An 11,996-nucleotide genomic window follows, 5' to 3' on the forward strand; every position below is an offset into this window, starting at 1 on the left:
TATACCTTTATTTATACTAGTTAGGTAGTCTCTACTTGACTTAGAAGTAATGCAAGTCATAAAGAGACTACATATCCCAAATCCTATTGGAATCCTATTTCTAGATTGAATAATGCTAGAGAAACTATATTTGTAGACAAAATTTTGTAAACAAAATGATATGTAAGCTGATGATTAGATTAGGATTTAAGCATTGATAAACATGCTCATTTTTATTGGTGATACATCATTTAGATTGCACATTTTGTCTAGGTCTCTCTAGCATTATCCTTCTAGATTTATAGAATTACACTCTTAAATGACATTAACTGCAACAAATGATAGATTTTTTATTCTATTATATTTGTTTAAAACAATATGTGGCATAGTTTTATTTATTTATTTATTTATTTATTTTTCATACGGTAGATTTTGTTAGATTAACCATCGATGAGGTTTGAACCCACGTCGTTATGCAAAAGCTCAACACCTTTTCATCACTGTAATAAAGGGTCACCTTCATAATATGTGGCATGGAGAAAATAATAATTTCTACTAATTAATAAAACATTCATTGTCAATCAAAACCCTATGAAATTATCAGTTTAACCCTCTAATTGAAACATAACATGACTAAGAAATAGGGGGCAAAAATATAATTTCATACAACCAAATTTTACTGGTTTTTTTTTTTCGAAACTTCACCTACATGTAATTCTAACATATCTTTAATAAAATAAAATTAAAAATTAAAAAAAATAATAATAAATCTTCCCACTCCCATACTAATAATAATAATAATGCTGAACAGGGCAAGAACCGCAGAACATTATGCGACGCACGTCCTCATTGTAGATTAGTGCATGCATGCAGTCAGTAATCGTAGACCAAATTCCATCCTTCATCACTCTCTCTCTCTCCTCTCTCTCTCTACACATCTTCCTTCTGTACCTGTGAATCGATGCTTCTTACACATCTCTCTCTCTCTCTCTCTCTCTCTATATATATATATATATAAAAGCTCTCTCTCTACAACAGCTCAGCTGGAGAGGGAGAGGGAGAGAGAATCAGAGTCGGACCCGCCTTCCTTCCTGTCTTAGCCCCAAAAACCTTCGGCCCCTCGCGTTTCTCGGGGCCATGTCCGCACGCAAATCTCTATCTCTCTCGACCCACCTCCAAATCACAACTCACGTCCTCCCCCTACCCTCATTTTTTTTTTCTCTCTTTTTTTTTTCATTTTTTTTTTTGGGGGATTTTCCATCCATGTCCTTCTCTCCTCTCTCCCCTCCCTACTTTCTGGTTTCTCAAACAACACACCAAAATCAATTTAATTATTATTATTATAGGGAATTAATTGATAATTGAAATTCAGAAAAATCTACCTGCCAGCCAGCCAGAACTCTGCATTCCACCAGCACTTCATTTCTTCATTTTCTGGTGCAGGGATTTCTGGTCTGGTTTTTTGGGTCTCCCATTCCTAAAGCTCCAATCTTTTGTGTACATTAATTCATTCTTCCTCCTCCACAACAACGTCCAAGTATTGTTGATCAAGTTTTGGCATTTGAGATTGGATAATTTCTCTCACCTTCCAGTTTTCTGCTTCTTTTTTTTTATTTTTTATTTTATTTTTTTATAGAGAAAAGAGAGAGCTTTCCTTCCCCATTTCCTGGATTTTGAGGTTTTATGGAATTTGGGTATCTGAGTAGGGGTCAAATGCTTACGGATATGTGAATTCAGGTTACTTTTGGCTGGAAAGGGAGATACCCAGATTGAGAATTTAAGGAGAAATGATGGATTGAGGAGGGAAACTCTTGGTTTCCCAGGAAATGCAGGTAACCTATTTGATAAAAGCTCTCACTCAAATAATTTGCGAAAGGGGTGTTTAATTTGGAAGAAACAGGAAACAGGGGATTTAGGAGGTGACAAAAATATGGGCTGCCTTTGCTCAAAAGCTACATCGCAAGAGGAAATGGTGAAGGAATCTGATACAGTAGAACGCCCATTGAAGGATTATTCGGTTCAATTGATTGCTCCTACTCCCTCATTGAGAGATGACATTGTAGCAGAAGTAGGTGGTGGCGGTGGTGGGGCTGAGGGGTCAGTGCGCAGGTTATCAAGAACAGCCTCAAAAGCAAATGTGGGGAACAATGCTGGTAAAGATGATCATAATAAAACCAAAGTCATCTCAAGGCCAGGGATTTCGAACCATCAAAGAGGGGCAACACTGGATTTAGGAGCAAGTGAAAGGGAAACTGTGATGTCTAGGATAGTAAGCATGCCACATGGGGCAAAAGGAGAACAAACTGCTGCTGGATGGCCGTCATGGCTAACTTCGGTTGCAGGAGATGCCATCAAAGGGTGGGTGCCTCGACGGGCAGACTCCTTTGAAAAGTTAGACAAAGTTAGTTCTAATTGTTGCTTCCCTACTTCCTCTTACTTAGTGCTTTAAATGCTTGCATTAGTTTTCTCATTGTCTGGTTGCCCTTACTGAGTTTTGGTGTTATTTCCTGTTAATGAATTTTGAAATGTGCTTTTACCTAAATCTAAAACAGTAATTTTGTCGTTGACCCAAAAAAGAAACGGTAATTCTGTATGATGTTTACAGAAAGCTGCATCTGTATGGGGAGATAGTTTTAAGTTGAATTCTTTTGCTCTGTTTCGTGCATATTATTTACTTTCAAACGGATATCAGATTCATGTGAAATTAAGATAGAATAGCATGTTTTGAATTTGTGGATTGTACATTTGATATGAAAAACTATAGACTGAAACTGGCGCTATATGTACTTGGTAGCTATGTAATCATTTGCGTTAGGTGGGGTTTGTAGGTGCGCTCTAGACAAGAGTTTTTCCTTAGGGTGAAGTATTTTAAACATCAATGGATGCTTTCTTTGCAGATTGGACAAGGAACTTATAGCAGTGTATACAAAGCTCGCGACCTGGAAACTGGTAAAATCGTTGCATTGAAGAAAGTACGATTTGTAAATATGGACCCAGAAAGTGTTCGCTTTATGGCAAGAGAAATCTTAATTTTACGCAGACTTAATCACCCAAATGTTATGAAGCTCGAGGGTCTAGTCACTTCAAGAATGTCGTGCAACTTATACCTTGTCTTTGAGTATATGGAACATGACCTTGCTGGTCTAGCAGCAACACGTGGCATCAAGTTTACTGAACCACAGGTACACACTCTTCTTTTTCCTTTTTCTATAACTTTTGAGCTGAATGTACTTGTTGCACTGCATCAAAGTATGCTATGATTATAATTGTGTGATTGAATTGCAGATAAAATGTTATATGCAACAATTGCTTCGCGGACTAGAACACTGTCATAGTCAAGGTGTCCTGCACCGAGATATCAAGGGTTCAAATCTTTTGCTTGACAACAACGGAACTCTCAAGATTGGCGACTTTGGTCTGGCGACCTTTTATGAGCCTGATCAAAAGCAGCCATTAACAAGTCGTGTTGTGACACTGTGGTATAGGGCACCTGAACTTTTGCTTGGTTCTACTGAGTATGGAGTTTCTATAGATCTATGGAGCACTGGCTGTATCCTAGCCGAAATGTTTGCTGGAAAGCCTATCATGCCTGGCAGAACAGAGGTAAATTGGTCATTCCTATAAATCTATTGACAATTTGTAAAACAACTAATTTTTTCATTCGTAGTTTCATGAATTTCTTCATGCTTGCTGTAACCAAGTGACCGCTGGGTCCGGTAAGTGCATGATACCGGACTTGAATAATTAGTCCTTTTTGTCTGCCTGCTTTATGATAAAAATTGTTGAAAATTATATGAGCTGTCAATTTGTTCTGCCAGGTTTTTCTTCCAAAATAAGTTAGGAATGAGTCTAATCTTCTAGTTTTATATATTTATTCATACAAATTATCCGTAAATACAGTAATTGTTCTACAATTGTCTTCGATGTCATCATTCGCAACTAATATTGCTGCTATTCAGGTGGAACAAATGCATAAAATTTTTAAGCTTTGTGGTTCACCATCCGAGGAATTCTGGAAGAAAACAAAGTTACCCCTTGCAACTAGTTTCAAACCTCAACAACCTTACAAGCGTAGTATTGCAGATACTTTCAAGGACTTCCCTCCTTCAGCTTTGGGGCTTATTGAAAAACTCCTTGCAATAGAACCAGAGACTCGGGGATCGGCTGCTTCAGTGCTTAATAGTGAGGTAAATTTGAGCTTCTCCTTTAATACTATAATCATGTGCCTTCATGATGGTGTTTAATACTATCTCCTGGTTTTGCGTTAGTTTCACGAGTTTGCAACTAATTATATCATGCAATTGTAGAGATAGCTTCCAGAAATATCATTACCGACTGTCTTTATAGAACACTGGTCTTTAGTTTCATTTGCTAATAAATATTGCTCATGTATCTTTTATCTGGCTCTGTTCATTGCAGTTCTTCAGTACACATCCCCTACCTTGTGATCCAGCAGATCTACCAAAATATCGTCCAAGCAAAGAGTTTGATGCAAAGCATCGGGATGAGGAAAAAGGGTACTTCTCTAAGAGGCTTTCGTTTCTTTGACTTTCTGTCTTGTACATATTGAAGAGATATGTACAAGAAAGAGAATATTAACAATTCGATTCATTTTCTGTCAGTTTCTGTTATGATATTGCACTTGTCCTGATATAAATCCTTTCCCTAAAACAATAAATTGGTATAGTACGTTCAGAGGTATAAGCATCTTAAATATGTAATTGAGGTAGGCTGTGATAGGCACTTAGAAATATACGTTATGTTCTAGGAATGCTGACACAGGTTAGTTTTTGGACAGTTTGATCAACTTGTTTCGTTATATTAGTATCTGTTGATGACATGGTGGCCGATAACAGAAAATAATATCAGATAAGCTGTAACTAAAGATAAATAAGTCTGCAGAATGATCTGAGCCTTGATTAAAAAATCCATCTTCTTTCAGATTGGATGGAAAAAAACTACTGAAACATTCCAGGAAGCGATGCTGTCAAATATTCTCTTGAGCTCATATTTGTCTTTTCTTAAATTTCAGGCGAAAAGCCGATGCATTTAAAGGGGTTTCAAGAGATACCAAGGGGCCATCACCAGAATTTAATGTTCAGGGAGATGTATCTTTGCAGGTATAAAAATGAATTTGACACATCTACCATTTATTTAATCGTCGATACTTTATATTTTGAGCTTCACTCTTTTGGCTAACATAAACTTAGCAGGGACAGAGAAACCTGAAAACGACAGGTCACAAGTACACGCCCCAACGAGATAGTGTCTCTGGCTTTGCAATGGAACCGCCTGGAGGAGCGAGACCAAATGGGTACTCTCTTTGTAGTTCAATGGTACACCCTAGTGCAGTGGGATCATCATTCAATAAGACAGCAGGTCACACAAGTAGGCCAGCGTTAAAGTCGCAGAGATCTCACATGCCTCAAGCTGCAGCAGACTTATCAAGTTATTCCAGTAAAAAAGATGAAACAGTGGCTAGCAAAGAATCCAGAAGGGTAAGGAATTGTTTTTCGGCACTCATTTCACCTTCTTAAGCTTTTTCTTCTTTCAAAGTTGCTGGCTAATCAAGGCTTGTATTGTTGGCTAATGATCTCTTAATCTTTGTTCCGCTTGTTAAAATAAGTTTAGACATGACTTTTAGGACAATGGAGCGTATTTTACGAAAGACTGCACATGCTTTTAGTGATACTGATCATAAGCGCTTTTTTTCGTTCCTCGTTTCAGATTCTTTTCTGATTGTTGTCTTATTTTCTTGTACGAAAGTAGTCATGAATAATGAACTAACTTATTTGTATGGTTTCAGTGCTATGTACCTAAGAACAGAATCCATTACTCTGGACCATTGGTGCCTCCGGGGGGAAATCTTGAGGACATGCTCAAAGAGCACGAAAGACAAATCCAGCATGCTGTACGTAAAGCACGAGCACGTTGATGAAGGCCAGGACCAATGAAGACCTTTGATGATGACCATAAAAGACATACCTCGGTGATCCTGAACGATTGACATTCTGCTGCCTCTTCTATAACCATGCTGATCTGCTCAGTGCTCACCAGAAACAGCTGCTTGCACCCGCCAAGTTTGCTAGTTAACTACAAAAACCAATGAGAAATGTCAGCATGGAGGTCTAGCGAAGATGAAGGTACCGCGCAAACGAGAACCGAGAAGGAACTTTTGGTTTTTTGTGGGTTCCTAGACAATTTATAGGTTTGGAGCTTTCGCCTTGTACAGTACAGAGAAGGATGTTGTTTGTGTACATTGTAAGATAACAATTTTCTTCTCTTAATGATTCATTTTTCTTGTAAGATAAGAACACGCTCGATATCATGTTGTGTGCAGTAACGTCTTAATCAATCTGTGGTTGTCTCGCAATCGATCCCCGAGTACTGAACTTTAGACTCAACCGGTAAATTTCTAAATAATTTGCAGACAAAGAACTTCTGCAGTGCATATCTTCAGCTGAGTTAAGAGGACATTTTTGCATACAAAAACCAGAAATAGCACAACTTTATTGAAAAAGTACAAGAAGAAAGAAAGAACGAAAGAAAAAGGAAGAAATGAAACAAGACGAGATGTACTAATTGAAAAGCCAGCCAACTTTCTGTACAATTGGCTTAAACATATACATCGACTGCACGATTCGCTTAAACTCTAGAACTAGGTTCTGTTTAGTGAGCACGAATAGGCTCATAAACTAAGCTACATATCCTGCTTCGGCTTTCGACTCACTTCAGAATACTGGCCACCCATTTCCTGCAAAATTTCTTCCCACAAACTTTCTTGTGAGGACTCCGATGAAGCCCCAAAAATCAAATTTGCACTGCAGGCAGCCACATACCAATAATCCGATTCAATCTCCTCTGCCAACTGATCCAGCTGCCACCCAGCATAGCCAACAAAGAATCTGAAATCTTGAGGCTTAAGAACACCCTTCTTTACTAACCCTCCAGCTTCATCCAGGCTGTTACGAGCACCAAAACAGAGGCCAGGGATCACCTCTTCAAACCCAGGAAGCTTTGACTTGCCCCCACTTTTTAACAGAAACATGCTTGCCTCAAGAGGCCCACCAAAATGCAACGAACAATCAGAAAATGTGGTTGCAAGATCAGGATTTGTGGGCTTCATGTGTTTAATCTTTTTATGGAGTGGCCTGTTGATAACAACTCCAAATGGTCCCTCTTCTGGGTGTCTGGTTCCTGATCTGAGGAGGAGAACAACAGTTCTTTCAAAGGTGCGAACCCCGTCAAGCTTTTCTGTGGCAACAAGGACACAGCCTGTCTCTGGTACGGAAATAGGATGAGCCCATTTCAGGCCAAGAGGTTTCGACTGGTGGGGTGCCCCACCTTGGTTCTGAGCATCAGACTCAGCATTTTCTTCCTGTTGAAAGTTTCCAGTTAAACTTGGAAATTAATGGAGGATCATCATTAGAAATTGTCATGTTAGGGCCATGTGAGGACCAACAAACTTACAAGGGCACTTATTTGCTCCGGCCATTAGATTTGATCAATGCTACACTTGGGATGCATAGGATCAAAATAATGTGGAAGAAAACTCACTAACTATTTATGGACTGATTCACTCATAACCAAAAAGGCCACAGACCAGTACCCAATGTGAAGAAGTCTACGGTAGGGTATCAAAACTTCTACAAAGCTGTCTGTAACCATCAACTTGGAACACTAAAGAAAATAAAATGCATAAAAGGGAGACAAGACAAATATATATTTGTGATTTGCTTTGTGTATTCTTGTCATATGATATTTGTGATAAGGTTGGCTGTCGTATGATATTTGTGATATGGTTGGTTTGTGTGGGTGAGTTTTTCTTTGCCTAAACACAGTGTACGTGAGGGTCACATGGTGCGTTTGGGTGTTAAGTGCCATTTAAATTTCGAACTAGAGAAACCAACTGTGTCAGCAAACTGACAGATCACCTACAAACTGAAAGGGTCAATAACACGTGAACTAATCTATAACAAGATGATTCGAAATTCAGTAAGTCTTATTATCACCTTGGAAAAAAAAAACGATTAACTAAATAAGGGAAGAGTAGTGAAAATATATTGATGAGTATTGTATAGAACATGATTATTATGCATTTTAGTTTCAGAGGACATTAGCCCTTCAGGAAAGTTAAAACTTCACCTGCTCTATAGTATACAGCCTCGCTCTGACCTCTCTCCAGTCCGACTTTATCTGATAATTTTTCTGGGAAGAAGCGTCACTGAAGTTTTCAGAAGAATAGTTTTCTTGTTCACTATCACCTTCTGGAATAGAGCGGTCACCATTTCCTGTAAACCCAATGGCAAAAATTATTTGTGATGCAAGTAGTTATAAGTTGTAACAAATAAAAAAGAGTAATTTAAAAGTAAATCACTCTTACCATGCTCAATTTAAGTATTATGTGAAAGCTGAAAACCTCCATTCATGTGTCCATACAGACATAAAGACATGATGCGCATACGATAAGTGTACACACACACACAGACCCATAGATAGATAACTAAGAACTACCACATAACATTATTTTACTGCTTTTTCACTTTTTACCGAAAAGTGAAATAAATGGAGGACGAAAGTTTTATACCCAGTCATTTGAAAAACAGACCCAATAAATAATCATTTGAAAAGAGTCTCGATTACAGGTCAGGCTTCCAAAGAATTATTTTTCTGAAATAATCACCATAGCATATGGACAATGTATAGACTCCAATAGAGTTTCTATTACCATCTTTGTCAAAATAAAATCTCTCAATAGAAGAAAACTAAATTGAGTACCTATTGTTCCTACAATTTCTTCTCGTTATTTAAATTATTAACAGCTCCCTTAGCATTGATTACATGAACGCTTTATTTAGCTATCATGAAGGGTTTAAGAATTGACATGTAATGCAGAGGGCATACTGACAGAGTTCATAAGTGTGGGAGAAGAAAACAACTGGATTCAAAAAGTAATATTCATTTGGTCATATTTGTAGTGTACTCATAAGTAAAATAGCAAGAAGCTTATCAAATGAAATAAATAATTATTCAGGACAGAAAATAGCAGAGCAAATACAATAGTTTGGGACTGATGGAAACTTTTAGGAATGAAAGAAAGAACCATGTAGATAATGACATAGAGAAAGCATAATACAACTATTAGCACTAAAGAAAAGCAATCTATTTATATTACAGCTCAAGGCAAGAATATAATCTCAGATTCTCTTTTGAAAAGAACATACTCTCAAATTCTCAATAGAGCAAAACGAAATAGAATAGACCATTAGAGTCCTTAAAGAAGTGAGGATAGGACTTCAACGATTCTATGTGATGCAGTGGGTTACAATATTTTAACATGCACTAATATGTAGGTGATCATGCTGTAATGACTCTAATTCATAACAAACATGGGATGAAAACAAATCAATGAACCTTAAGCGTGAAATGTAAAGCTAGGGCAGATATACTTGGTGAGCTAAACTGAAAGATTCGAGTACCAAAAGGAAAAAGAAACTCAAATTCAGGTTTCTGGAGTTTACATCCATTTGCTATGGTTGGACATAACATAGCAAAGGGATGTACATCCTGGTATATAAGTTAATAGTTGCATCCATTGCCAAGAAATCCAGATATCAACTCTGCTTTGCAGGAATGCAGTATCCACAGAAACCCTGCTACTACAACATGCAATACTCTACGGTATGTACAAATTCCCTTTTTTTAATCTTATACAAGCTTTTATAGAGATAGGTCTCAATTTATTGACATCTGTAGATCCAATTTAAAGAGTAAAATTTAAATTCATTCCTTGTACCCGGGTGTCAGTTCAGGGATGAATTCTAAATTTTACTCCCAATTAAAAGCTTCATGAGCACGAATTGATTTTAAAGCCACATAATGCACCAGACAGTCACCGTCTATCACATGTGGGAATGCTTACATGGCATACTCTAATTGGAGTATTATGTTGTAAGAGTAGGAACTATAACATTCATAATTAAAAACACATATTATATCTCCACCTCGGATGCTAAAATATACATGTAGGATAGCATAATAAGTAGGGAGCCAAAAGAAATAAACTCTGCATTCTTCAGGAGTAAACAATTGTCGCTATCTTGTAATGAAAGAAATGAAGTCGGCAGTTTAGCTAGTCTTTAACATATTTAACTACCTCAAACATCCAACATAACATTGAATATTATTAGTATAAAATTTTCTTCAAATTACCGAGAACTGTACAGTGGTCTGAGATGAAATACAATAAGGCTTCAGCCCCAATTTATATAGATAATCTTCACAATCTTGAATCATTTCATTATATATAACTAAGTATTTCAAGTGCATAAACTTTGCATCCCCTTTGCCATTCTAATTTGGTACCAAGTATATTAGTTATACACAATCTCATGTTCCAAACCCCAAAGGCTTTATTTGGTCACAATGAGGAAATGAAGAAAAAGAAAATGCAAACAATTAAGTATTTTAAGAAGATCTTTCTTTTTGCTGTTTGACTTTTCGAAACCATAAAAAACCCAAGTTGGTATAAACATGTTACATTTCCTTTCTGAGAGAACATAGAGTTTCATCCTAAAGAAAACACGTCATTGACACTGATGACCTACAGAGTACTCGGTTCATGATCCGCTATCAAGTTCTTAGCCTCGACAACTGACAAATTCCTGAGTGGAAGGATGTGGGTAAAATGCAACTATCTAGCCAGGAGACGAAACTTCTCAATCACATAAGAGAAAGAACAAAGACCATTATAGCCTAAGCACACTTTTGTCTAAACCGAGCCAATTAAACAGGATCAAACTACGGACTCAAACACATAGGAGCTGGGTTCACAGATGACTATCCCAGTTTTACCGACTTTCCGGCTCAGACCACAACATCTGCCAAAGTCGTTCCTTGAGAAATCGGTAAACTACGGCTTTCAGACCACAAATTTATCTTGTCCGTCCAATCCATATAAAGGTTTGCAAGGAACCTACCTAGTCTGATTGCCCAAGTGAAACCATATGGCCTATGGACAACCTAGTCCCTCTGTCCTATATGGGAGTGGGACATTCTGCTTTCTATGACTGTAGATTTCCACATCTACACTCTCCACACTCTCCAGCTCACCGGAAACCAAACAGACCAGAAAGTCAAACTTCAAAACCATAAAATTTCAAACGTCAAACAGTAGTATATCACCGCGATCGCAACCCACACACACAAACCAAAGCAAAACCAAATCAAACCCATCAAAATCAAAGAAGTCAAATTCACAGCGACCAATCACATGCAAATTGCGATTCAATTTAATTCCAGCTGAGAGAGCAAACCTGACGAAGACGAAGAGTTGGACGAATTTCCATTATTGTTCTTCTTCCCCATGGCTCTGACAACCGAAGAACGAAACCCTTTAGACGAAATCCTGCGCTTCAAATTCAAGACCCCAATGTCGAAATCCTTCCCATCTTCAACGCCAACCCAGGAAGGCCGCACATTTACAAAACTTAACGAAATGGGTTTCTCAGAAAACGAGTTTCTGAGCAGATAAGGGCTTCTGCCGATGTTATTCGCCCGCACGGACCACAGATCCATGGCGGCCTCGCCGGAAAAGGAGTTTTCCGGGGAGAAGAAAATAGGAGTCGGGAGAGAGAGTTCACTGTTCTTCTCAACGATGGAAACGATGAGAGTGCGAGAGAGGAGAGAGAGTGGAGGGCGAGAAAATCGGTAACGGATACAAAAATAAAAAACAAACAAACAAACAAAACGGAGAGACCAATCAGAACGAGATGAGACGAGAGCGGACAACGACGGTGTGAAGCAGAGAATATGCCTATATTAACCGAATTGTTTGTGTGTGAGACGGTGAGGGAATTGGGCTGCACAGCCTTGTGATTTTAGTATGGTACTTTATAGGCGAATCTGTGAACAAGTGTATGCGCCGGCGGCCAAACTTACGGAAGTAAATGAAATAAAAACTGAGGAGTAATTTGAAAGAAACTAATGAAAATAGTTGAGAAACTTTAAGTTTTAAC

At 38.0% G+C, this 11,996-nt stretch overlaps 2 protein-coding genes across 3 annotated transcripts; one reads left to right on the forward strand and one right to left on the reverse strand.

The window, feature by feature from the left end:
• Positions 1 to 461: 461 nt before the first annotated feature.
• LOC103947936 (probable serine/threonine-protein kinase At1g09600) lies at positions 462 to 6,285 on the forward strand. Of its 2 annotated transcripts, none has more exons than XM_018647642.2 (8): positions 462 to 2,380; positions 2,877 to 3,161; positions 3,265 to 3,582; positions 3,939 to 4,166; positions 4,399 to 4,496; positions 5,012 to 5,099; positions 5,190 to 5,477; positions 5,786 to 6,285. In XM_018647642.2, exons 1-8 carry the CDS (start codon positions 1,910 to 1,912, stop codon positions 5,912 to 5,914), a joined length of 1,905 nt encoding a protein of 634 aa, XP_018503158.2. In that variant the 5' UTR covers positions 462 to 1,909; the 3' UTR covers positions 5,915 to 6,285. The 2 variants fall into 2 exon arrangements, with proteins under 2 accessions (XP_018503158.2, XP_009357190.2); XM_009358915.3 differs by having other exon boundaries at positions 463 to 2,380; positions 5,193 to 5,477.
• A 178-nt stretch (positions 6,286 to 6,463) lies between these two features.
• Positions 6,464 to 11,703, reverse strand: LOC103947937. The gene is made up of 3 exons (XM_009358916.3): positions 11,295 to 11,703; positions 8,125 to 8,270; positions 6,464 to 7,357 (listed from the first exon to the last, which is right to left on the reverse strand). The coding sequence occupies exons 1-3, from the start codon at positions 11,554 to 11,556 to the stop codon at positions 6,680 to 6,682; spliced, it is 1,086 nt and encodes a 361-aa protein (XP_009357191.2). The 5' UTR covers positions 11,557 to 11,703; the 3' UTR covers positions 6,464 to 6,679.
• Between the last annotated feature and the right edge of the window lie 293 nt (positions 11,704 to 11,996).

The sequence above is a fragment of a genome, unplaced genomic scaffold (assembly GCF_019419815.1).
Source record: "Pyrus x bretschneideri cultivar Hongxiangsu unplaced genomic scaffold, Pyrus_bretschneideri_v1 Contig2, whole genome shotgun sequence".
NCBI classification, from domain to species: Eukaryota; Viridiplantae; Streptophyta; class Magnoliopsida; order Rosales; family Rosaceae; genus Pyrus; species Pyrus x bretschneideri.

What these genes read in the sequence shown, in the direction of transcription:
- LOC103947936 (XM_018647642.2), top strand. Translation starts at nt 1,910, where the DNA reads ATGGGCTGCCTTTGCTCAAAAGCTACATCGCAAGAGGAAATGGTGAAG. An exon ending in CTTCAGTGCTTAATAGTGAG is followed by an intron (nt 4,167 to 4,398) that starts GTAAATTTGAGC and finishes TGTTCATTGCAG; the next exon opens with TTCTTCAGTACACATCCCCT. An exon ending in AGGGAGATGTATCTTTGCAG is followed by an intron (nt 5,100 to 5,189) that starts GTATAAAAATGA and finishes ACATAAACTTAG; the next exon opens with CAGGGACAGAGAAACCTGAA.
- LOC103947937 (XM_009358916.3), bottom strand. Translation starts at nt 11,556, where the DNA reads ATGGATCTGTGGTCCGTGCGGGCGAATAACATCGGCAGAAGCCCTTAT. An exon ending in CAACTCTTCGTCTTCGTCAG is followed by an intron (nt 8,271 to 11,294) that starts GTTTGCTCTCTC and finishes TTGGGTTTACAG; the next exon opens with GAAATGGTGACCGCTCTATT. An exon ending in GGCTGTATACTATAGAGCAG is followed by an intron (nt 7,358 to 8,124) that starts GTGAAGTTTTAA and finishes AACTTTCAACAG; the next exon opens with GAAGAAAATGCTGAGTCTGA.